Source organism: Salminus brasiliensis, chromosome 20 (genome assembly GCF_030463535.1).
Source record: "Salminus brasiliensis chromosome 20, fSalBra1.hap2, whole genome shotgun sequence".
Classification (NCBI taxonomy): Eukaryota; Metazoa; Chordata; class Actinopteri; order Characiformes; family Bryconidae; genus Salminus; species Salminus brasiliensis.
This window is the reverse complement of record NC_132897.1, coordinates 17,210,043-17,236,253: the sequence shown is the minus strand read 5'-3', so window position 1 is coordinate 17,236,253 and position 26,211 is coordinate 17,210,043. Positions and strand designations below refer to the sequence as shown.

The 26,211-nt window shown below is 40.5% G+C and overlaps 2 protein-coding genes across 2 annotated transcripts in view; one reads left to right on the top strand and one right to left on the bottom strand.

Moving 5' to 3' along the window:
• Nucleotides 1-1,213: 1,213 nt before the first annotated feature.
• On the top strand, nucleotides 1,214-13,613 carry tmem175 (transmembrane protein 175). The gene is made up of 10 exons (XM_072664362.1): nucleotides 1,214-1,614; nucleotides 3,700-3,738; nucleotides 5,395-5,492; nucleotides 5,588-5,639; nucleotides 6,611-6,646; nucleotides 7,839-7,922; nucleotides 8,290-8,454; nucleotides 9,005-9,086; nucleotides 9,198-9,333; nucleotides 10,643-13,613. The coding sequence occupies exons 1-10, from the start codon at nucleotides 1,411-1,413 to the stop codon at nucleotides 11,310-11,312; spliced, it is 1,566 nt and encodes a 521-aa protein (XP_072520463.1). The 5' UTR covers nucleotides 1,214-1,410; the 3' UTR covers nucleotides 11,313-13,613.
• Nucleotides 13,614-13,686: 73 nt separating this feature from the next.
• Nucleotides 13,687-26,211, bottom strand: part of cds1 (CDP-diacylglycerol synthase (phosphatidate cytidylyltransferase) 1) — a 36,730-nt gene continuing 24,205 nt past the window's right edge. The window contains exons 4-13 of the mRNA XM_072664363.1: nucleotides 25,432-25,529; nucleotides 25,007-25,146; nucleotides 22,449-22,507; nucleotides 20,669-20,751; nucleotides 18,918-19,005; nucleotides 18,752-18,820; nucleotides 18,493-18,645; nucleotides 17,474-17,593; nucleotides 17,261-17,364; nucleotides 13,687-16,171 (exon numbers count right to left, since the gene is read on the bottom strand). Of these exons, the coding sequence (XP_072520464.1) occupies nucleotides 16,039-16,171; nucleotides 17,261-17,364; nucleotides 17,474-17,593; nucleotides 18,493-18,645; nucleotides 18,752-18,820; nucleotides 18,918-19,005; nucleotides 20,669-20,751; nucleotides 22,449-22,507; nucleotides 25,007-25,146; nucleotides 25,432-25,529 (1,047 nt within the window). The 3' untranslated portion in view covers nucleotides 13,687-16,038. The remainder of the gene's footprint in view (nucleotides 16,172-17,260; nucleotides 17,365-17,473; nucleotides 17,594-18,492; nucleotides 18,646-18,751; nucleotides 18,821-18,917; nucleotides 19,006-20,668; nucleotides 20,752-22,448; nucleotides 22,508-25,006; nucleotides 25,147-25,431; nucleotides 25,530-26,211) is intronic.

Here is a 26,211-nt window from a genome sequence, read left to right as displayed (position 1 = left end):
TCCTGGTTGGTAGGAACACATACAGCCACTGCCATCAAGGCAGCATACATGCTTCTTTCTCATAGTTTTATAAAATGTGTTGATCGAGAGGTAGATGTTTGTAAGTGTCTTGTCCAATCAGGTAAAAAACGTTTCCACCCTCCTAATTGTCTTGTAGATTCTTGTTACTTGTCCAAAGTCTTTTTGTTCAGAATATTCTATATTGAATGAGACACTGATTGTAATGCAGTGGGTATATAATATGATTATCAACAGGCCTCAAAACGCTTGGACAGCTACATTTGAACAGCTGTGGAGACGAGTCATGGTGACCATATTTTGTTTTTTTTAAGGATGACTGTGGCAGTGTGTGTGTGTGAGGGTGGGAGGTGTTAAGGCAGCATTTTTTGACAATTAGTATTTCTTACTCCTGGCCTCCCCCTACAGTTAGAAGGTGTCACTGTTGTGCATATGAGCCACCACTAAAGCAGGGCACATTTACATGCATTTCTGGACAGGCTGAAAGATGCCAGTCACTGAAAGGGACATAAGCATATATACTGATAAGGAGATGCAAATGTGTTACACAGCATTACGCTGTTGTTAAATATGGACACCATTTTCCTTTAAAAAAGCTACATTATGTTGCTTTTAATAATTCTTGAACCATGCATGATGTGACAATAAACATTAATACATAAACATTTACTAAGAGTTATAAATAGCCCTAATCGCCTATATTGTATAATAGGTCAAATAATCTACTTTCATGTGTCTCACAAGTAAATAAAAAAAAAATGAAAAAGGAAAAACCTTTTTACATTCAATTTTTGCTTTAAATATTTTTGTAGCAAATTGTAGCCATAAAAATACAAAATAAAAGTTTGAGTGCTTTAAGATATTTCAGATCCCCTTGTTAATAAGCATTAATAAGCAAATTCTGACCTGAAATCAGGGGAAATCCAAATTTAGAAATTCTAGACACATTTTACATCCCAAAAAAGAGGCCATGTCCAGGATAAACAAGACTAGGGTCACCCTAAATTAATTAATTTGTGGTTAATTAATGAAGTATGGGAACTCACCAGGCCCTGAGGTAGAGCGCCGTCCTGACCGTGTGCTCTCAGCTCCCCCTGCTGACCAATCAGCGCAGCGCAGCGCAGCGCAGCGCAGCGGAGCAGCGCGCATGAGCATCACGTGCACAAACATTGTGTCACTTCCTCCTGGCTAAGATTTTTGTTTGACTGTGTGTGGGCTCTCTGTGTGTGTTTGGGGTCCTAAACGTGTGAACGTTTGTCTCTCGAAAGTAAAAGTGTGTCTCACGTTTGCACAATTCTTGCAAAATGCAGCTGTTAGCCTCACTTGCGGTCAGCTAGTAGCTCGTGTGATTGGGCCGCTGCTGACTGTGTGCGCACCGCTGCCGCTGCGGTCATGGGGGAAAACGACGACGACGGCGAAATCATCGAGCATCACGACGACGAAGAGATGGAGAAGAGAAACACGCCGAGAAACGACTCGAATTCCTTTCTGGAGAGTCTGACACCTTCAGAAAGAGACGGGCAGAGGAGCACCCAGCCTTCCCACCGCCTGCTGGCGTACAGCGATGCCCTCATCTCCATCATAGCCACCGTCATGGTAGGACCGACAGCGGCGGAGCGCTGGCCTACAGCGGGTCTGAGCTCTGTAGCACATCATTATTCATAAACGTGTAAAAACTTCAGTACATAAGAATTAAGCACATATGCATTGACAAGAATTTCTCACTTTGAAGAAAGTAGTTGGTAATTAACCATTCATTTGTTGAATGAGATCTATAATTAATACTAGACTCCTATGAGGAGAGGTTTTTAATGAACAGTGAAGTAAAACCACTATTTTTATTATTAGGAGTGTTTTTTTCTTTAACACTTGTTGTCCGGCATTTTTAAGTAATGTCTTTGGGTGTCTAGACCCTTACACTGTCCTGGAAATGCTCCATTTAAAGGAGGAACAGGTTGGGTAATTAACCATAACATGAAAGCTTTTTTTTTTTGTGAATATATGTTCATATTTTATATAAAATAAGAGCGAGAATAAACCCATTGATGCCCCACAATGAGTTTGAGAAAATAAAAAATAAAATAAATAAATAAAATAAAGAAAGAAAAAATGGGGGCAAGGCGAGGGGCTAACTACAAATGCAATGGCACATTAAGAGTAAGCTATATAGAGGTTGCCTAAGTATATAATATATATACATATAAAAGGGGCATTAATTGCAATACAGCTTTGCACTACACAGAGCTTTTTGATTTGATTAGACAAATCTCTAACAAAGTTAGAACAGTAATTTACCACGTCATCACTCTGATAAAAAAAACTCCTAGTCCTAATCAGTGACTGCTAAAATCTCAAACTGTGAAAAGATGACCATAGTCAAAGTTTAAAAAGTGCAATCAGGAAGATTTCTGTCAGCTTTTGAGTTTAAATAGTTTTTAATAATGAAAATAGGAAAATGAGTAGAATTAGTGTAATATTATAACCACTAAACTCATCAGCTTCAACATTCCTCCTTAACAGGCCTTTAAACGTCAGGTCTACCCTTTTGCATAGTTGCAGTCCAGGCCCACCATGCAGCAACAAGCAAGTCAAGTGAATAAAAATGAATTAATAAAATTACACAATTAACATAACCGTACATAATAAGACATAACCGTGTTACGTATTGTACCTCTAAATTTAAAAGATTAAAATTGACTTCTTTTATTATTACGGAGATATAAAAATAACATACAGTACATTTCTATAAGCAGGTCAACACATTCACCACCCAGAGAAACGCCAGAGCCGCTATACCTCTATGTAAATTATATGTAAATCAAAAGCATTGAATACATGACACGAGGGTATCTACGATTGATCATTAAACTTATCAAAACTCATACTAATGATGATTGGATTGGGTCTATCAGTAAAACTGTGTCTGCTCTGTAGCCCTGAATAACCAGTCCTCATCCCCAGAATCCTTGAGCGCCTTGATATCGGCTCTCATCAGAATATCTCAGAACGTCTCCGGAAAAACGTAATCAGCTCCAAACAACCCCCAAAGACCTTGTGCCCGTGTCATTGCGACAGAGCTAAAGAGAGTTCATAATGATTCAATTCAATTCTATTCAAATTAATCTTTATGCTGCTTTTCACAGCAAATGTCACAAAGCAGCTGTGCAGACATCCGGGTCCGAGCCTCTTTCGAACGAGCTAGTGGCAACAGTGGCAAGGAAAAACTCCCTCAGATTGAGGGAACCTAGACCCCAAAGGGGAGCCCATCCTCCTCTGGTCGACACCAGATAATTACAATAAAAAGCAGTAAAACAAAACTGAATTCTGAAAATATGGCAATATGGTAAAGTCCATGCAGTGAGGTGAGGATGAATCAATAAAGACCATGTGTCCTTATTAATTATAATGAAGTATATAATATGCTAATTCACTTGTTTTACAGCAGTTATTACCGGGGTTTCGGTTTTACTGGGAGGAGTTTTGGTTGTAGGATGCATCTTGGAGATCTGCTAAGATGGGAGTGATGAGTGATGGGATTTTTATCTGGTATAAATGAGTCTTGGCCTTCAGGCACTGTCTGGTTAATGTTTGAGGGTATGTCTAACTTACATATGTCAGAAAAATCACAATGGCTGTCCTTATATTTGTGTCTAAGCCACTAATGAATGTCTTTGTTCACAGATATTACCTGTTGCTCACACGAAATTCCAAAACAACGAGGTAAGACATTGCTTCTACAGCCATCTTCTTCTGGTTATAATCAGTTTGGGAAATGTGCTGCGTATTCTTAGGCCTCCACATTTAGCCAACATTTAGAAGCATTTTCAGTGAGAAACAGATTTAATCTAATTGATTTCATTTTGAGAATTAAAGGATTTCTCCCAGGCAGAGAAAGAGGCCTGCAGCATGACTCAGTCATTCCACATGCATTGCATTGGTTTCAATTTGTAAACCATTGCTGCTTCTGCTGTGAACATGCCTAATGATATCTGACTGCTGTATTTCGGTACAGCTAGAGCAGTGATCCCCAGCTGTCCTCCTGAAGAGCTAGCTTCCTGCAGGGTCCAACCCAGAACAGACCTCACTCAGCCAGTCAAGGACTTCTGAAGGCAATACGAATTAGTAATTAGTTTGGATTAGGGGGGTGAGTTAGGGTTGGATCCAAATATGGTAACAGGGTTGAAGACCACTGCCCTAGGGCAAGATTTTACTGGTTTAAAGACAGGGAAACCTCTGATGAAGTCTTGGAAGATGGGGGGCGGGGGCTTTTTATTCACTTACTGGTTAACGCAGACAGAAGCCAAACTGGTAACATTGATGAATACTAGGTCTGTGTTTATTAGCCTCTACAACTACAATACATTTTTAAGGCACGAAATCTATTCCTTTATCTGTCCACTTCTTGGCCACATCATCTTGGTCAGGGTGGTTTTCCTCTGGGTTTTCTCCCACCTTCCAAAAACATGCATGAATTAGCCATGCTTAATTGACCCTAGGTGTAAGTTAATGGGTGTATGTATTCTGTAACGGCTCACCCAGAGAGGGAATCGAACTTTGGAAGTGTTGTGATCAACACGACCTCCTAACTAGGGGAGCTTACTACTTAATAGGACCCAAAATCAGAGCTGAAAGGGCCAAACGGGGGGGGGGGGGTAAATAAATAAATTAATGAATTAAAAAACTAACTTAACTTGGGCCACCGCGTTGCTAGACAAGCGCTCTACCAAGTAAGACCTGAAAACAAGTGGGAAAAAATGTAAATAAAATAAAATAAAATAGCCACAGTCTACCGAGTAGGGAAAAAATTATGGGAAAAGAACAAATGCTTAAAGAACCAAAAAACGCTTGCCAGCTCAAGATATAGGGAAAAATAGAACAAAGAGAGAATGAAAAGTAGGGAGGATGCTGGTCCAGGGAAAACTAAAAGAGGGAAAAAGGGGTAGGAGACTGATTTCTGCCCCACATGAGAAAATACACTGGAGAACTTTTAGGGGGGAAAGACTTTAGTCTCGAGAGGAGTAAAAGCTGTAATCTTATAGCCCGAACTAGAGTCAAGGACAAAGTCATATGTGTCCGTGTCTTTCCCCTTTTACAACCCTTCGCCCAGGTGTTGGGCATTGGGCTTGATTGGGACAAGAAGCCACCCGTCACCTCCCTCTGGTGGCCAGAGATGGCCTAGTCCCAGAGCCAGCCCTTACACCTTTTAATATACAGACACCTTTACGTCCAATGATTCTGGGTAGGATCTGGATGTTTAACATTAATTGTTAATTACTTTTAAGCAAGTGTGTGCTAAAAGAAAGAAGGGTATTATGCTAGTGAATCTGTTTCTGATACAAATCTTAATTGAAATGTCTGTTGTTGTTTTGTGTATAGGAGCTGAAGGACAGCATTCAGTTACTCCTCACCACTAAGATTGCTGTGTACTTGATGACCTTTTTAATAGTCACTGTTGCTTGGGCAGCCCATATAAGGTGAGCGTGGATGAACTTTGTGTGGACTATTAACAGACCACACACTGTGACACTGAGCTTAATGTTTCATTTATTTAGCTTCTTCATGTTTACAGGTTGTTTCAGGTCATTGAGAGCATCGACGACACCCTTGCACTTCTTAATCTGGTGAGTTCACAAAGACACACGTGGTAATGACCTGGAACAAGTTACTTCTTGTTTTCTTAGGGTTATGTTGGTAGCAAGAGCCATGATAGGAAATAAAAACAGTGATCTGCTAGAGAAGCTTTGTTTATCTGGCCAAAATGAAAGCTCTGTATAATCATTTTTAACATTTGTAACAGATGAAATATTGAAACTCTCATTGAATCATGATGTCAGAAATTAAAAGTATGCCCACTGTACACATTGGGGCAGTGTATAGAGTGTATGCACTGACGTCCCCTTTTTTAGACTGACTGACTAAGTGGCAAAACATTCTGCGCGGCTACGTTTATTAGGGAAAAACACACTTGCGTACTGTTGGCTTGTGTTTTCTCCACCTGTCTCCACCAGTTTCACCAAACAGTGAGCATACCATTAGTTTCTCTTCTCTTCTGTAAAAGGGATAGCTTTGCATTTCTGCTGAATCTGTGTGTACAGTCAAGCTGTCCATGTATCTGTCTATCTATCTGTCTGTATATCTATCTACATGTCTGTTTGTATATCTGTCTATCTGTGTATATTTCTGCATCTGTCTATCTAAAATCTGAGTACAAGAAGAGTTTACCGTTTATGCAGTCAGAACAGTGGGATCTAAAGACCGAGTACAGCTGCTATTCTGCTGTCAGACCAACACAAAATCAACCAGTCCACCTATATCTGTATGTAAACTGTTCATTAGAAATATATACAGTGTTTTTGAGAATAGTTGCAGTATCGCAAAACACAATATCCTCAATATATCAGTACGCATGCATGTAAGCTGTGCTCCTGGTGCAAACCACAGGGCACATCTTCTGGGACTCCCTATTGCCGCTACCTGTTGTATTGAAAACGAACAGCATCGAGACGCCACTGTATCATGTTGAATTGTGTTTTTCCTGTCTCGGGTTCTTTATGCAGACCTTTCACTTCCATTTTTTTTAAACTTATTGCAGGCCTGCATGATGCTGATAACGTTTCTGCCTTACACAGTGAGTAATGCTTTTTTGAGGAAATGGATACTAAAAAGCACAAGCACTACTTGTGTTACTATGCCACAGTGTGTCATGTGTCCTTTCACCATACAGCCACAGTCATGCAATATTTCTCTCACACACTGACCTACAGATTCAGGTTAAAATGTGCATTAGTCAATATTTAACACAATCTCTAGTGGTTAAATAGGTCAACACAACAACACTGGAATATTTGTTCTCACTCTTTAGATCCACCTTCCATTCCTGGCCATGAACACAAAGCACTCCTCTTTTTTTAGAGAGAGACTTGAATCATGCTACCCAATAACTCTACAAGCTCTTCTTGGTAGAGCAGTGAGTGGGTTTTATCCAGACTGGGCTCCATGTCTGAGGGGTGTGATGGTGCTTGTGTTTTACTCTATAATGTGGTAATCTATAATGTGCCCACTACAAAATTGAGCTTCTTGATTTTAGCTTGAAATTATAAATCTATAAACACTCAGAATTTGACTTGTAAGTATTTTCTGTAAGTGTATTTCTTTGTAATGAACTACCACGAGTTTATCAGTCACTACCTGTGTTAGCTGGGTTTGTATTAGCTGCTGCAGACCAGTATTATATATATTTCTCAGAAGGAGAAAGCTCACTCAAAGCTTTACTCTACTCCGCTCTCTAAGTTCTCTAAAGATTTATCTACTGTAAAGTCAGTTACTCAATCAGTTCAACACATTATACAAATTTACAGTGTCTACATACCATAACGTCATTCCCTTCACGTATAACTCTGCATATACGAGGGCATGTTTTTAGCATGCAGTGTATGTACCTAGCAATGTCACTTTCCTGATTCCTCCATGTTTTTGTAGTGAGAAAGACAAAGTTGGGGGTTAAGCATTGAGGAGATGGGGGGTGAAGTAACGTGGTATTGAGGAGATGGAAGTGGAGCAATGGGGTGTTAAGGAGGAGATAAGGGGTGGAGTAATGGACCGTTGAGGAGATAAGGGGGTGGAGTGTTGGAGCGTTGCAGAGATGGGGTGGAGAATCTGGTCCAGAGACCATTTTTTAAAACAGGTTTTCTTCTAAAACAGATGCTCTGTTCTACAGGGAGGGAGGGATGGGAAGAAAACATTGACTAATGAACGTTAATGCAAAATCTCTGGAGTCACTTATGATTTTATTTATTGATCTATTTTCAACCTTTTTCCAGTTTTCACTGATGGCAACATTCCCAAATAACATTCTTGGTATTCTACTCTTCTGTGCCTGTGTCATTGTGATAGGCCTCATTCAGGTAAGAAAGCAAAACTGCATGAATTGAACAGTCCCCCTCCCTATTTTATTTTCCTATATTCTTTATATTTTACCCCTTAATATAGTTCAGATATGTATATGAATTATTTTGAAGTGGTTAATGAGGGCACAGTGTGTACTATTCCAGAATGAAAACGAATTCTTTAATCCAAAACTCTCAGTATTAAATAAAAATGATCATTATTACATATTTTCAACAACATAAGTTCACCCACCTTGAAGGCCTTTTTTGTTTATTAGAGTCTACTGGAACTAAGACAAGCAGCAAGAGATTACTGCTCCTCTTCTCTCCATAGCGGCCTCGTTTATTCTCACTGAAATTCTGAAATTCACGTTCTTATCAACAGGCGGTAATTGTGGTTTATGGATTCAGCCGTCCTTTCCTTCTTAATAAGCACATTCAGACATCGGGGAATCAAGCCTACTACAGACGCCACATCCTTGAAGTTATTATGAGGGTTCCTATAATGTGCTTCTTCGCTGCCATCCTTTCATTCATCTTTTTCCAGCTGGTTAGTATTGTCTGCTTATAAGGTAGTATTACATAATTATACACCTTTACTTCTCTATTAGAGCAACCTCGTAGCTGTTTACTTAACAAGAGTTGATCCTGCCTTGCTTGGAGTAAGTGTCTCTACTCTCCAGGGATGACCTTCTACTAGATTTTGAAGCATTGCTGTAAGGATTTGATTGCGTTCAGTGAAAAAACTTACTTAGTGAGGTCAGGGTGTTGAATGATCACCACCCCAATTCATTCATCATTCCAGAGAACACAGTTCCACTGCTCCACAGGTCAATGCTGGGGGGCTTTATACCCCTCTAGCCCACGTCTGAAATTAGGCATGGTGCCAATAGGTTCATGTTTTTTTGGCCCTAGAGAGTCCTAATCTATTAGCAGTAATTCCCTTCAGGGACTAGACTGTGGGTATATGTGCATTTGCATATCTGTGTCAGCTGAATGCACTTATTAGAAGGCGTGTCCACAAACATAGTGTACATGTGATATATATCTATAAATCTGAATGTTCCTGAAGTGTTGTTCTGAATCTCGTTGTTTTACAGTCTTATGTCCTGTTGGCCGTTATCATCTTCATGCCCTATATTTCTCAGTCTTTAAAATGGATTCGGGATCGAGCCATCGGTGGTAAGTCCTGATGCCCTTAGTCTGTTTCGGAGGTAGCAAAGTAAATATGCATTGTTTTCGTGTTTGTAACTCAGCTTTATGTGAATTTAGTCTTTGGTGGACTTTCCTCAGGTCAGTTGGATGACACTCCAGACTCGATGCTGTTCTACTCGTACCACCCGAGCGAACCCCTGAGCAAAGAGCGAGTAGAGGCTTTCAGCGATGGCGTGTATGCCATCGTAGCCACCCTTCTCATCTTAGACATTTGGTTTGTATCTAAGTTATGATGCTGTGATTAATGAAATGTGCTGTGACGTGAAACGCAGCCTGTAGCAGAAAACGACGCCCTGTATATCAGAAATGAGCATAGCTGTGCTAACCTGTGCCATATGTGTGTGAATATGGTTTGTCCATTTTGCAGAGAGAATAAGAGTTAAGCTATGACTTGACAGGGGTGTCCAAACCATTTTCAACCCGCTCTGTGAATTCTGAGAGGATTTTGTGAGCTGGTATATTCAGTTTTCAGTATCTAAGTGGCTGTAAACAATACAGTCTACAACGTGCAGCTAATAAATCGGCTGATGAGACTGCTCAGACTGCGAGACAACCAACCAAAATTTCAGACCTGTCAGAAATCCATTCGGTCGGTTGACTGCTCACTCTGACTGCTCTTATGCTGCGCTCACCTGCTATTGAAATTTCTGTAAATACGAGTTTCTGACTCCAAACGTAGAGTTTCCCACTACAAATTACAACTTGAGGGGGTGTTCATGTGCAACCTCTGAGATAACTTTGATAGTTGATGTTACCTTTAACCTTTTAAGATGGCGAAAGTAGCCAAATGTATTGGATGCTACATAAAAATGATTTATTTTTAACAGTGCAGCTGCTGATAATGGTTGTATTTGCCCATTATTTTAATCTGATATCAGTAATCTTAAACACAATGTGTTGGTATTTTCTGTTTTACAAGTGCAAAGTAGGATCTTCCGACTAGCATGTGAATGCAGCATTAATCGGGCACCGCTCCCACTGCACATCAACATCTTGATGCTAAAATTCAGGCTGATCCCAAAATTTAGACGGCTACAACCAAATTGGGCAAAAAAGGGGCTGAAATCACACAGCGAGTGCCTGGCTTAACCCAACACTCCATTGTCATCACATAGAGCTGAATCTGTGCCTTCTGTAGTAACATTTGAAGGTTCTGGAAGTGGGTCTTAGTATTATGTTTAAACCTAATCATTTTAATTTACATAATTCTCATTCATACACATTTTTCCTTTACTATTATATTTTAAAATACTCATTTTAGGTCTGTCTTTAGCTCTCGGTACTCCTCCACATCACTGGATCTGTTAAATATGTGATTTCTGGTGCAATGAACAGTAGAGGCTCCTGTAGTGAATTGCCGTCTAGCAGTATGTAAACATTGTAGAGCATGTTTGCTCTGTAAGTGTACGATGCATCAGGTTTCTTTCATAATCAGTGAGGTTGAAGGGTAAACATCTGAGCAGTAGTTGTTGATCGTTGCACTGATGCTGACTGTAACAATATCCGATTACTATCGCTTTCAGTGAGGACAACGTTCCAGACCCTTCCCTGGTGGAGAAGGAGTTTGATGGCAGCCTCATCATGGCTCTTCAGGCGTACGGCCCAGAGTACCTGGCCTACTTCGGCTCCTTTGCCACCGTGGGCCTGCTGTGGTTTGTCCACCACTCGCTCTTCCTGCACGTGACCCGGGCCACCCGCCTGATGGGCCTCTTCAACACCTTCTCCTTAGCCTTCATAGGTGGTCTGCCGTTGGCCTACCAGCTAACCCACGAGTTCCCCCCCGGGTCCCGCAACGAGCTGGAGGCCATCCAGATCAGCTGCGTCATCATTTTCTTTGCGGGGCTTTTCCAGCTGGCCATGTGGGTCACTGCGCTCTTCTCAGAGCGTGAGACGCTGCACCCGTACGTGCGCTACGGAGGCCGGGAGCACGCCTTCATGTTCGCCAAACTCTCGCTCTACCCCTGTGTAGCTTTAGGAACCTTCTTCTTCACCTGCATCCTCAGCCGCTTCAGTGCGTTTATCTTCCACCTGATGCAGATTGCCGTCCCCTTCGCTTTCCTGCTGCTCAGGCTGCTGGTGCGGGTGACACTGGCTGTGCTCAGATGGCTCTTCTGTCCCGCTAGACCCGATGTGGGAAACACCCCTGCGGAAGAGGACGACTCACGTCTGCCCTTTAATGATATAGTCACCTAGCAGGTGGTGGTCAGCGCTGGGTTAAGTCCAGCAGGTACTGGGCCTGTATTCACAAAGAATTACACAATTCCTCTACAAGTGCTTGAAAGTGAAGTGCTGTTTCAGAAGTCTTATAGGCTTATGGATATTTATTTGTCCTTAGTTGTCCTTGTGGTGTAAGATGTTACTTAGAAGAGTTATTTGTTTACTTTATATCTCAGGTTATTTAAGTCATTGTCACACATTCTGAGAAAACCAAACTTTTTTTTAGGCACCGACATAATTTCAAAATGGAGAAATAGCATTTGTTGAGATGTGAGGTCATCATACTTAAACATATGGTTGCCCTACTCTTAGGTTACTAGCATGGCACTTGTGACTTGCCTTTGTTGTGGTCTGAGGCAACATTTGTTTGATAGCAGTCATCTCAGCCCCACAAATACAACTGACCACTACAGCCCTTTCAGATTAAAGCCCTCGGACAGAGCTTATACTGTGAAGCATGTGAACACTGTAGACGCTCTATATCTCAGAGTCGTAGGTATGTTACATTATACTTAAGAGCTGACACACACAGATTCCTGCCCATCTTGATATTCTACTATTTATTATAATATTATTTCTTATTTTTTCTATTTATTATGAAGGTTGTTCTAAGGTTGTTCTTACTTTGTTATCTTGGGGAAACCATTTGTTATGTTGTGACAATGACAGATAACTTGAGATTTTGAGAAAACAGAGTGTACTCATTACTATATCAATGAAATATTCACATCCATGGCAGTTTAGGGCTTCTGTGTTCAGCCAGTTTGGAGGTGTTTAGCTAATGTTAGTCTAATGCTCTGTAGCTGGGATAAGGAAGTGAGTGAGTGTTCTAGTCTTGTTCAAGTTTTAAGACAAATTATGGCCAAAAAGGGAAAGAATTACTTTTATTTAACTCTCAACAGGTGGCGAGTCCTAGACGGTCTTGTGAGTAACTGCACTGAAAATAAAAATGTTCTGAAATACTACTGCTGTAACTAGAACACTAGCTAACAAACTACATCGTCCAACCAACAGCAGTAATTACTATACTGATTCAATTCAGCCTAACTGAGTAAACTCTAATCCGATTAAGGCTGCAGTCATCATATGTGGACTGTGGGCAAGCTATTCTCAATCTGGAGGGTCTCTGCAGTATGGCAGCTTGTGAATACAGGCCCTGATGTTGGATAACCCAATCTCTAGAGTGAGAACTTTGAAAATGATGTCTGCTAAAGCCACCTTTAATCATTCCTAACTTTTCATACAGAATAATTGACATAAATCTGCGTCATGAGATCCAGTCTTGATCCCTTTCCATCAAACACTACTGTATTGAGGTTGTTCTATGACAGCACTTCAGATGAATGTAAGCAAAGTGAAAGGTAGCAAAACTTCACACTAATTTATCATTTGAGTCCATGATATCTCTCCCATTCAGACCATTCAGTATGATCTTATTGGAAAAAAATAAATCGTAGGTCAGAACCTCATATGATCAGGAGTAATTAGCAAACCAGGAATTTGTCTGGATTTAATTCATACAAAATTATCTGAATATTTTTATGTTAAATGTGTTCTGAAATCTTAAATCGTGTAGTGGTTTATTTTAAAAAGCTATTATCTTTGGGATCTTTTCTGTTTGTATGTTTTTTTCTTCTTCTACTCAAAGATGTCAGTTTTGTAGAACTGTAATGGGTATTTTTTTAGGACTCCGATTCAACCAAACATATCCAAAAATGAAGACTGTGCTGAGATTCACAATGTGTTTGATTTCCAGCAACTTACACTTTTCTCTGACCGCTCAGCTGACACTGAGGTTCTAAAATGAACTCCGGTACCCTTAAAACACACCTGTCTCTTTAACAAAATAGTTTTTTGCACTTCAGTTGATGAGGATGATGAAAGCACCTTGAATGATCTAGAGATGATCTCCTTGCACTTTACCTAAGATCCTGAATTCAGGGTTGATTTCTGTTCATTCTAAAAAAAAAAAGAAAAAATGTGGATGTCCGATCTAAGCCACTCTCATACGCATGTTCTTGTATCGTCTTAAATGTTGTTTCAATTTTCGTCTCCATGTTGATGGTGGAGTTTCTTTTTGACTGCCGTGTGTGATTACTGTACCTGCCACAAGGAGCTGCTGTTGCATATCTGTTCAACATTCAATAACTGTTGTTAAAAATGTTGCTGTCTTGTTTTAACCATTGATTCACACTATTTTGCACTTCAGCATGCTTTCCTCCTCAGTCTGAAAAATAAATGTCACAGGGGACGTAAATATATCACTCAGAACTAAAACCTACACATCAGTGCTGGAATATGTTTGAGTTGTTTTGTGTGTCATGTGATCTTGGAAGAAAAAGAAGCGAGATTTAAAGAAAAAAAAATACAAGATTTTATTCACCTCAATAATAATAATAATAATAATAATAATATCAGGTTCATACATAATCAGATTTCTTTGAATTGCCCCTTACACAACATATTTTTGTTTGTGTATTCATGGTAAAACCGTTAAATATTTCCCCACAAACATTAGATTTTATGTTAGAAAAAAAATCTGTAAATCATGGTCATAAATAATTATTAAAACACCCCCCCCTCCCCCCAAAAAATAAAATAAATAAAAAATAAACAAAAAAAAAAGAGAGAAAGAAGAAGAGAGATCCCAAACTGTTTGAAACAATGCATAACATCTGACACTGGTGAGTAAATAAGCTGAACCGCATTTGCTGTTAAGCTACTGAACGGTATATTCTTGTACAATATTATATCTTGGATAGCATCAGAACATAAACCGTGCAACAACTCAGAAGTTGAAAACGTTACAATTGTGGTAGCCTCGTAACAAACTACAGACACCTGGTGTTTTCTCTTTTTGGTCTGACAGGGTTTCGTCTACTAGACATGCAACATTCATACGTGGCTACAAGAGCAAGTTGAGCCATGACTTAAACAAAGCCTAGGAAACAGCAGAGCAGACGAGAAGGAAAAAGAAAGACAGACAGACAGATGAATGGGGTAAGGTGGTGGGCCACAGGATAAGGTAGGGGGATGCACAAATCACCACATAGTCACTGGTTTAAAAAGAATTACAGTACAAACATCTGGTCCCAAACATCTCTACTAGATCTACAGAGTAACGGTCGCTGGACAGGGGAAGTCTATCAAGTCCATTTAGGGGAAGATTATTTCCCTAGGGACTTGGAAAAGTGCTAAAATGCTAAGAGTGAAACTGTCAACAGTCTACCAGGTCTATAGGTGCACGTTTATCTGTTACAAGTGTTTCAGTATGTCATTTTGTTAAATGTAGGATATCCAAGCAAAAATGCCAATTGATTAATTCCTTCAACTATCTGGGACAGTTTCAGGATTGGCGCTTTTGGTATGAACTAGTTAGTGTGGGGTTTTATACAGCAAAAAAGACAGTGCTTTGGTAAATAATGAGGAAGGACTTCTGCTAATTGGATCAACTAGAAAATCCAATCCCACATTTCTTGTATCTGTATATTTTGAACAGTTCTTGCAACACAATATTGCTAACAGATGATTTAGCTCAAGCACATATTGGATCCACTTCACTCCAGATTTCAGACAATCTTATCGAAAGATAGTCCAACCTGTGAATATCCTGAATACGAGACTTCAGTGTTAGATATTAAAACCTGCAGAGTATTATAATTTTTTTTACACAGCTACAGCGAGTCCTTCACCTCACCCATCTAGCTAACTAAGCCTGGTCGATGGGGTAGTGGAAGCATAGCCACGTGTTTTTGTTTTTGTTTTTTTTTCTGTTCAAGTCTTATTCTTTCCCCAAACTTTCCTCCCTGGAGAGGTTTGATCATGCTAAAGTTCGGGGAATGTCTAGTTAATTTGCATATATTTTCCTCATACCTCCAAAATGTCTAGAATTTAGTCACACAAGTATACTTTATATATTATACTGTAAATCTTTTAATATAATCTCTATCTATTTACATTAATACATAAGAGATATGTACATGAGTCTGCCCTACAGCGTTAATGCTAAGGAAGTCCTGCGCTACTACAGTTCTATATTGAGAAGAGGCAAAGCGAGAAAGAGAAAAATGGCTATTATCGCAGTAGAAGTAATGGTTAGAAACATGCCTTTTTTGTTTTTTTACTTGTGTGCTGCCAGTAAGATCATAATGATCAATTAATGATGCACTTCTTAACATGCTAATCATGACTATTAGCATCTCAAAACTCACTGTAAGTCTAGAATTATTGCTGCCACAAAGTGAGCGATTTCTGCTCTGAGAAAAAAATAAAAATAAAATCACACTAATAAAATACACTAGAATCAGGTTCAGAATCAGTGCATCGCTCTCACTCCACATAAAAACTATTATCAAACGTTTCAGCCCTCTACATTCACTTACCATGTGCTTCCGTTTCTCTTCTGTTAGTTGGAAGACAGTTCGCTATAGTGCGCCCCTGCTCCCACCCTCCCCTCCCCTGGTGGGCAAGTCTGCTGCCGCCACCTTTATTTTGTTGTAGTGCAGTGAGCTGCTCGTGCAGTGGAAGCGTGAGGTAAAGACAGCTGCAGTGTGTTCACCTTGTTGTAAGGAATCTCCAGAGTTGTTGGAGAGCGTGTTGAGTGGTGTGTTTTTGTGCATCCACAGTCATGTGTGAATATCTATCGAGATCAACTGTTACTGTTTGTTTTTTTAACTGCAGTACTGATGGGCTGACCGTTCCCTCATTGCTCCAGCACAGCAGGGGGCAGCATGCCTTTCTCTCTCAGGTGGTTGCGCAGGGTGTTGAAAATGTTGAGCTGCTGCTCAGGCTGCAGGACCAGCAGCTGCTGTAACACCTTGCTGGGGTTCGGACCCCTAAAAGACAAAAAGGAAAGTCAGGTTTACTTGTTGGAAATGTTTAGGATGTTGTTTTAAGCCCGTCAGAGCAGGGGAAGTACTATTTCAAATATACACTACTGAACAGAATAGGCAATTTGAAGGTGCTACAGGAGGAGCTATATTGGGGAAATGTCATTCAGTGTTTTTTTGAGCTGTATAGGTGCATTTAAGGCAAGACTGTAGAAGCACGAGTGAGCACTAGGATTACTGCACAGGATGATTATTTATTTATTTATTTATTTATTTATTTCTGTATGCCAACCAAGAAAAACAGAAATAAAGACACTGAGACACTGGTGGCATGCAAAAGCTTGGGCATCCTTGTCTCATCCAAGAAGCAGGCTATGAATTATGGTAAATAAAATAATTGATGCCCACAAAGACCCCAAGATAGCTATATGCTTTCAGGTAGCAGCTTCCTCAGTCTGTGACGTAATTAAGGAAGACCAACAAAACCTTCAGGGACAATCGCTTGTTGGATTGCTATAAAGGCAAAGAACTTCATGAAGATTTATCACATGCTGGAGGGGTGGAGCACTGTTCTACTGTTCAGCAACACCTGCACAAATACGGCCTTCACACAACTAAATCCAGTGGCAGACGTTTTCAGAGGAACATCTAAACAAAGTTGCTCTTGTGCCTCCATGCTTTCAAAAACTGCAAGAGCATCTATCAAACAGGATATGACTGTACTAACCAACATGTCAGTCTACACTGACCTGACATAACCGGAGGTCACTTCTGCAGTTCGTTTTATATTAGAGACACACACAATAGGAGACTAGTTAAGAAGCGTGACTAATTCGGATGGGACTGAAATTACAGGGGTACTCTGGTAACAAGCGCATTACTGATCCACGCCATGCAACGCTAATGCTATGCAAATAGTGCCCAAGATACAATTCATGAACTTAGGGTAGGGTGGAGCATGTGTTGCTGAAGAGGCTTATCTTTTTGGTGTGAAAGTGAAAGTGGAAGCTGCAGACAACAAGCGCTTGTTCCACATCCCTTCTGGTAGTCTAATTGATGAGGTCTGCTGTAAATGTGGCAGAAACGCATCCTTACCTGATAAAGCTGGCTATGTAAACATGAACAAATGTTGCCATCAGGTACTGACAGTCGAAACGATCCATGATGCCACCATGTCCAGGGATGGTGTCTGCAAAGTCCTAGGGAATTACAGTTTATTTAGCATTTTCTCAGTGGAACTGATGGGACAAAACAGAGGAGCAGTACTGCTTTTACTGGAGACAGTAAGTGACCGGAAGTAAGGCTTACTTTGATTTTGAAAGCTCGCTTGAATCCACTGGCAAAGAATCCACCGAAAGGTCCAATCAGTGAAGCGAATGAGGAGAGAGCAATGCTGTGAATCTGAAAAGGGTACAGGTTCACCGTTTTCTGTAGATAAAGAGCAGGTGGGGAACAGAGTTGAGCTCATGATGCCGGTCAACCAAGCCAGGTCATCAGATAATCCAGTGACCACTAACCAGTTGTGCAAGTTTAAGAGGTAATCTGCTCCAACACAGCTAGCTCAGCTCATTCTGGGGTCATAAGTGAAGCTCATAGGCTGCATGACCACTGATGTATTGTTATAAGCCCTTTCTATGTTAAACTAGGTATGTCAGAGCAGGGGGAGGTACTATATCAAATAGATACTACTAAACAGAATAGGGAATATGAAAGAAATACAGGAGGGGCTTTATTGAGGATTTTTTTTATTTGGACACTGAAGCTCATAGGCTGCATGACCATGATGAGTATGCATTAGAACCATTTATATGAACAGAAAGGCTAACGCATGGATTTCGACTGTTACCACTATGCCTCAGTAGGTCAATTACATTTGAATAACTTGCTTTCCGTTCCGAATAAAGAATGATGAAGATTTGGGTTTTGAAATAGCTTAGTCCTAAACATAATCCTTGCACTCTGGCTTTCCAGAAATATTGATTAACTGAAACACATTTGTGGGGAGAATCAGTCCGAATTCCTCCTCAACATTATGCAAATCCGATGTGCAACTGCAGGAAATGTTTTATAGATGTGCTAAAGGTGGATCTGCAGGTTATAAAATTTGATGGCTCACTTACTTTTTCTAGCCTGCACTGTGGATGTTTAAAGACATGAACTGAGCAACTGTGCACAATGTTAGTTCAGATCTATAATGGTGATATAGGTAACTATCAGACCACATGTTATTCATAATCAATGCAGTTGGTATCATCAAGTTCCCCCACAAAACTGCTTCTCCATTTCTGTGCACAAGTACTGGCTCAATGTATGCAGCACTTCCTTACCCATCTGAGAATATTCTGTGCCATTGCAGGCAGAGTGTATTCCTGCATCACGAACAGGTCTGAAGGCTCACATTCCACTGCAAATCGGTTAGTCTCGCTGTTGTACTCTACTGGACACACAAAGTACTGGTACTGGGACAGCAGGTAGGCAAACTGGAAAGTAAACAAAATAATATTAGTAAAGACGTGGAGGAACATGGCATCATTCTCTTGGTTGGTAAAAAAAATTGAGCTTTTGAGTTTGAGACTGTGAGCTTACAATGAAACCGAAAACAACCGTGGAGAAGAAGCCTCCAATGAAGCCTTCCCAGGTCTTCTTCGGCGAGAGCTGAGGGGAAACTTAACAGTTTTATTATACAAGTCTCTTAAGAAATGTTGCTGGGTTTTGTTTATGAGCAAGATCTTAACCATGCAGAGCGGTTTACCTTGATCAGAGGTGTTCTTCCAAAGAAGAAGCCAAACAGGTAAGCCATTATGTCATTACAGATGACGATTGATATTGGGACAATGAACCTGTAGGATGGCAGGTTTCGTTATTTGTGAAAAATACAGAGAAAAGAAACAATACAGAACACCCCGTGCTTAAATGTTGGGAGATTCAATGACTTGACCAGTGGTCAAAACTATTCCATTTGATGAAAACCCCTCACTTATCGCCATCCTAACAAAACCTCGGTTCTATAAAATGATATTCCAATTTTAAACCATTTCTATTGATCTGTTTTTTTAGACATTTTTAGGGTCTAGTGACATTTTCAAATAATGTACAAAACAAATTGAACTAAAACAGGAGTTAGGAGGTTTTGATATGACAGCAGCTCCACACATTGGGAGCTGTAGATGCTGGCAATGTCCGCTCTCCCAGCAGACAGCTAACAACATTAGTTTATGGAAAATCAGCAAAGAAAACGCATGCAGTGAAGGAGTGGGTTAACCACGAGGAAGAAGCCCCCCAAGGTAGGATGCACCTCCCCCAGATCTAGTATAGTAGGTCATAAACATTTATCAATGCCATGGGAAATTCCATTGCAGCTCCTTTAAAAGGTTACTATTATAAACCGTTATAATTTGGGCTGTGCTAAATGGACTCAAGACAGAAATTACTAATATACACTGATCAGCCATAACATTAGTACCACTGACAGGTGAAGTGAAAAACAATGAGTATCTTCATGTACAGTGGCACCTGTTAAGTGGTCATGAAGGGGAGTCCTGTTTAAAGCAGGACAAATGGGCAAGCTTAAGAATCTGAGACACTTTAACAAGAGCCACATTGTGATGACTAGACGACTGGGTCAGAACATCTTCAATATACAAAGCAGGTCCTGTGGGTGTCTCTGGTATGCAGTGATCAGTACCCACCAAAAGTGCTCCAACCCACATCAGGGCACTAAGGTCCCGCCCAGTCCCATTGCTGTCGTGTGGACGGGGGACAAACGAAACTTTATGAAAATGCTGACTTGACATAGTGAACTACATAAGTCATAAAACTACACCATGCACACACATAGCACTAGATTCCAGATTTCCACACATGAATAAATGTAAATACTGATCTAATATAGATATATTTCGCTCTATTTCATCACTTGCATAGTACCCTACTTAGGGAGTAGTGTGTAATTTGGGGTTTAGCCTCTGTGTTTTCTGCCAATGCAAGCATCTTTGTCTCTTGTGTGGACAGAAATCTTTTCAAAAGCGGGGAGGAAAAAATAAAAACAACAACAATATATCGGACTACATGTGGACAGGGCCTAAAGCTCATCGATTGCTCATGGAGGTTCCATGTCACAACTTACAGGACTTAAAGGATCTGCTGCTTGAGGTCAGAGGTGTTGTGTCCATAACTGTTTTTAATAGGGGGAAATACTGTACAGATTCTGTAAGAGCTAGAAGTTAAATTGATGCATGATTCACCAGGGGGCTTCCTACCTCATGTATGAGTCCTAGCAGAGCAAGATGCCCCCTTTAACTTAGATGTCCCATCTAACTATGTGAGTCTTTATGTTTCATCACCATGCACATGCTATCTTCGTGCATGGATATGGCTTAGCTTTACAGTAAAATGGACAGTGTTCTTGTTTTTCTATTAGTTTGACGTTTTGAGGCAGTGCTGCAGTCAGAGTGGCAGAAGCTGGAGACAGGTCTGTCAGGTTTGAGTGAAGTTCCTGCTTACCAGATCATTCCTTCAAACAGGTTCTGAATGACCAGGTGAGATTGAGTTACCACAATCAACAGGGTCACATGGGTCCAAGCAAACTGGAATGGCAAACACACACACACACACACACACACACACACACACACACACACACACACACACACACACACACAGAGAGAGAGAGAGAGAGAGAGAGAGAGAGAGACAAACGTACACACAAACACACCATCAACGGAACAGTGAGGATGACTTTTGGCCACTGAGGAGGAGAGTGATGATGCAGAGCACAGCACGGTTACAGCACAGTTACAGCACAGCTCAGTCAAAATATCAAAGCAAACTTTTACTCTCTCCACCACAAACACCCAGTGATGTGTCTATACAGCGTACGCTAGTGTGGGGTTGTGAAGTCGGAGCAGTGTTAACTGGTAGGCGGCAACAAGCATAGTATAGATAGATGTGGAGATGAATGATCAACAGATAGAACTGCACAGTAACTGGGACTTCAAGTTTGAGGGAACAAACCCAGATCAGTTGTGTTTACTTTTGCTAGTTTACAACTTATTATTGTGCAAACTGTCACACAAACCAATGCTAATGCCTTCAGGAAACCTACAGATGAACAGAGACATACTGTAGGATACATTACCTACACTATGAACATGCTAATGAGCAATTTCCACTAATCTGACTGTGCTCACTGGCTGGTTCAACTGTGTAAACTGTGTATAAATAATGCTCATTAACTTATTTCAACAGAATTCAACAGAACAGTCGCGGTCTAGCAAAAACCTGGAGTCTTCAGAACTGTAACTTTGCAGGAGAAGGAAAACACCTTCTTGGAAAGTAAAATGGAGAAGTCATTTTGCAGCATTTCTATCGGTCCGTTCATTATGAAATTATGGCCCAACTACCAGATTTGCATTATGAGAGCAGTGTCGGGGTGGAGTTTAACACTCCTGGTTATGGTGGCGGAGAGGAGGACATTGAACAAAATGCTCTTCATCATGAATGACGTGGGCCATTCACTGTTCAGTGGCAGGTTACGGTCACAGAGCTGCTCAACAGACAGGCTGAGGAGATCTTTTGTCCCTCAAGCTATTAGGCTCTTCAGTTTTCAGAGTGGGGACATTTGGTATCAGTTACAGTTATCAGTGACTAGAAGTTCATTTTAATGCTGTACTGAATGGCATGTTATCTGTCTTATGACAAAAAAAAGAAAAAGGAAAAATGTAGATACAAGGTTTTTGCTAGACCGCGAAGAGGCACTAATTATAATGATGTAATGTTGCACTGTAAATACACCATGCACATGCTAATGTGTCATTTCAACTATTTCAAATTGCCCGCACTAACAACAGGGATTAAGCCATCACACTGCCGCTGAACTCAGCAGAGTGTGCAGTCATTTTCAGCTTACGCCAGCTGTTAATGATACTGTCCTGCTGCACAATCCTGGGCCTACATGTGCGCTGTCCAAAACACAGTCAGAGCTGAACTAGGATCAGCTACCCCCCCAGTTCTATTATTAGTGTGTATTATTGCCTGGTTTATTTGTGATTATCTTAAACATGTCTTAACAATTGGTGTCAATGTAAATGAAACTTATGCTGGTGAGTGACACATACACAGCACACAGACTTTACATTTCCACAGACTGTTCTTCATGCATAGGATAGTTTCATGGATGTACACCTTACAGTATAGCCTCTAAAATGTCCCAGTTCTACAGCCATGATGTGAACGTGAAGAGCCATGTTGAGTTAGTGCTTGCACACTAATCCCTGGTACACACCATATAAAACTGCAGGCGGTAATGTTTCTTCACTAAGCTCAGAACAAACATGCAGAAACCTGTGAAAAGCAAATAACATGCGGTCAGTTTTACCCAGACAACCGGGAAAATGTTTAATACACAGTAAAGAAATGCCTTATATAATATACAATATAATTTTATAGTGAAACAATCTACAGGTAGATATTGAGATGAGTTTGGTTAATATGAGAATCAAAGTTTATGGATTTTCATCTGAATGTAAGAAAAAAAAAAAAATCAACTATACCTATATCAATGTGAAGGAATCATAGGGTTGACTATACTTATATTTACAATATTAACTGGGAATGCATCTATGAGAGATTTCTGGGCCACAATTACTGTGTATTTACTTGTGTCCATGTGCAAATGCCCTTATTTAGAGTGGATGAATTGTCAGGATCTCAACTATGATACTAACTTCCAATTAGTAAGCATTGATCTTTTTGCTTGGATAGGGAATGGAATTAACCATCCTCTGTGTGCAGTGACTGTGGGGTTGTCCACTTCGCCACCCGTCTAAGCCCTGTTAATTATGGTCCGCCCACAAATGCATTGTTTAAAGACATTACAGAATTTTTGTATCCAAGCTTTTTACTCCCAATTTGGTGGCTCCTCCTAGCACTAGCAATGTCCAGACACCAGGAGGGTAAGGAGTTAATACATGTCTCCACCGATACACGCAAAGCTCGCAGACACCTGCAGCTGACAGCCAACCAGCTAACAGAAGCCTGTGCTGGCCAACGTCGCTTCAATAGCGAGTGGCATGGCTTGGGATTCAAACTTGCGACCCTCATTTTCCTCATTGGCATACCAGTAGACTGCTGAGCCACTCTGAGCAGGTTACAAGGTGAAATAAACACAAGGTACACTATATGTCCAAATGTTTGTGGACACCCCTTCTAATGTATGCAGCCAGCTATTTTTAAGTTGTGTGCATTTCTGAAACAGGTGTGCAAATGAACACACACAGCTGGTTTAGTCTCTGTGACTATACGATGGGCAATAGAATAGGACTTTCTGGAGCAGATAAATATGACCATGCCATCGTCACCATGCCTAAAGCCAGGTGTGGGCTAGAGGAATATAAAGCCCCCCTTACATTGAGCTGTGGAGCAGTGTTTCTCTGGAATGATGGACAGTGTTTTATCCAGTTCTTTTGAGAAGAGTAGAAAGCCTTTCATGGACAGTTGAGACTGTTACTCCAACCAAAATAAGATAAACTCTTTGTTACAGAACAGTCAGGGAGCAGACCCAAGACCAGAGACCTGAGGACTGGTCTTAAATGATGATGATGATGATGATCTGGCAGAGGAGATCCAACACCCAACCACTGAAAGCACAGGTAAGGAGTGGAATTGCATCCCTTAAATAATAAAATGAAAAAAGGCGGGAAAACCAAACAAAGGAGACACCAAGATGGCGTAGCTCAGACTAAGGACAGTTAGCAGTAAGAGAAAGGGGAACTGATTGATGCAGCTCTTTAAACAAAAGCTTCCTTTACCATAACTGTAGCTACTGTTCATTCAGCTTATTGACTCCTTCTACTGTGGAGCTATTTGAGTGTTGAGCTGAGATCTCTTCAGCTCTTTTCTTTCACAGCTCTGTTCCTTCTCAACCCCCCCTCTCTTCTTCTTTCAAACTTCTCACTTTCTTTCACTTCTGTGTACCATACCGGTCACCCCTCTACAAAGGTGTGACAGAGAAGGGCCTTTTGTCACAGTCTTAAATGCTGTGACCACCAGGTGTGTCTGGTTAGCACTGATTACCCCAAAGGGGTTTTGGGAACTGGAGTTCCCTTGGGTAACAGTGCCTCTGTTCTTCAGAAAGAAATAAATAAATAAGCAGGTGTCCCAATACTTTTGTATTGTACTATGTCGTGTAGACTGAGCTTATTTATTTTGTTTTATAATGAAGCGATCATTAGCATAGTAACAAGATGTACAATACAAAAAAATCTAAAGCCCCAATTTGTTTTGCCAATGCTTGTCCAGACTCTATAAAAGAATAAAAGATATAAAAGAATGCATTTGTGGGTAGATCATTCCGGTGAGTGATTCATTTGTCTAAGAATCTATTTGACATAAATAAATTATTCTTTAATAGTATAAATTCTAATATTTATTCGTGAGCAGCATCCTATGGTATATTGTGCACTCTCTGATTGATCTAGTTGGATATTACAGTCAGTTCTGAGAAAACTGAGAGTGCTGTAAGCATGCGTTCATATTTTGTTGAGGAATGCTGGTCCTAATTCAACAAATCTGTCACGCTTAAAGTTAAAAAAGGCCCCACTGTCATTTCTATACAGAAAGAATAATTCATTACCATGGATCCGAATTCTTCATGAGCACAAGCCTTTCACTGTGTGTGATCAGCCAGTAAAAGAGCCCTTATTTTTGTATATTTGTGAAAGAATGGTGTTGAAAAACAGCCCACAATCTGATCCTTGCTATGCTAAGCTACAGCACATAGCCCTCTCTCCTGCTCACAGATCTTAGGGCTTACAGGTCTTCTGCCTGACCTGTTAAACTCACCTGCCAAGTACAATGCGAAGGAAATGAAGCGATGATAGCGCACAAGGAATTGCAAGGGCTCCTCCCTTTGGACGAGTGCACCAAAATAGTCAGCTACTGTCTCGCCATAAAAGAAGTAGTTCACACAAATCAAGAAGTACCTGAAATGCAGGAAACATGTTTTTATTAGAATCCATTCAGAAACTGATTGTGTTTTCAAGCAGCAGTCACCCAGGTGTGTTAGCACGTTCTGTTTGGATAAAGTCGCTCAGGTGCGTGTACTTTATGCACGGCTCCAACTTGGAAGTGCACTTTGCTCAAGTCCGGTTAATGACTAGTTTATCTATGAGCAGAGGTGAGTTGTGGAGGGAGGAAAGGCATGTTTGTGGTTCACAGACACTGAACGAGAGAGAAATGTGATGCCAAAAACGTCACACTGCACTTACCAGCTGAGTGTTCTGAACCACGGCAGGTGATAGGAATGGTAAACTCTGTAGCCAATAGTTATGATTTCTTGGAAACATTTAATCTGAACACCCATAACCTGCAGAAAAACATAATGCATGCATTTGAATACAGTTACTCATCAATTTAAGCCAGTGTTTATATGCCAGTGCCTATTCAGCTTTTATTTGGAGCTTTCAGGCTTAACGCAAGGCAAAATTCAAGTGTGGTGTCCAAAATGAGCTTCATTTTTGCACTGGGGCTATGAGGCTAATGTAGCTAATGTAAAGTAAACAGACCTGCTTATGTCTATAATCCTGTTATCTATGGATCTAGATTTTGTTTTTATGAAGCCTGAATTTTATCAGCACTTTATCGGCAACTTTCATAGAAAACAGGATGTCATACACTGTCAGAATCCATTTAAACAAGACAAGTCTATTTGACATGGTCTAATTCCTTAATGCAGTTTGAGGCAAGTGTTTTCATTTGTAATAGGTTTCCATTCTGTGTTAGCTACGTTAGCCATGTAGCTCCAGACGTGTTTTAAGACTTAAGGCTAGACTCGGCCTCAAGACCATAAATGAGTGGCCTCGGTCTCAACCTTATTTGGACTTGGTCACTTGGTAAAGTGTCTGTCTGGTTATTAGAAACTGAACTTTGTTTATTGAAAAATAGTCACATTTAAGAGTGTACAAATCCACAGTTTACTGTCTCCGTTAAAGCCAGCGTACACAGGGTAGGGCACACACTGCACAGTGCCGCTTAGCATCATGTAGCAT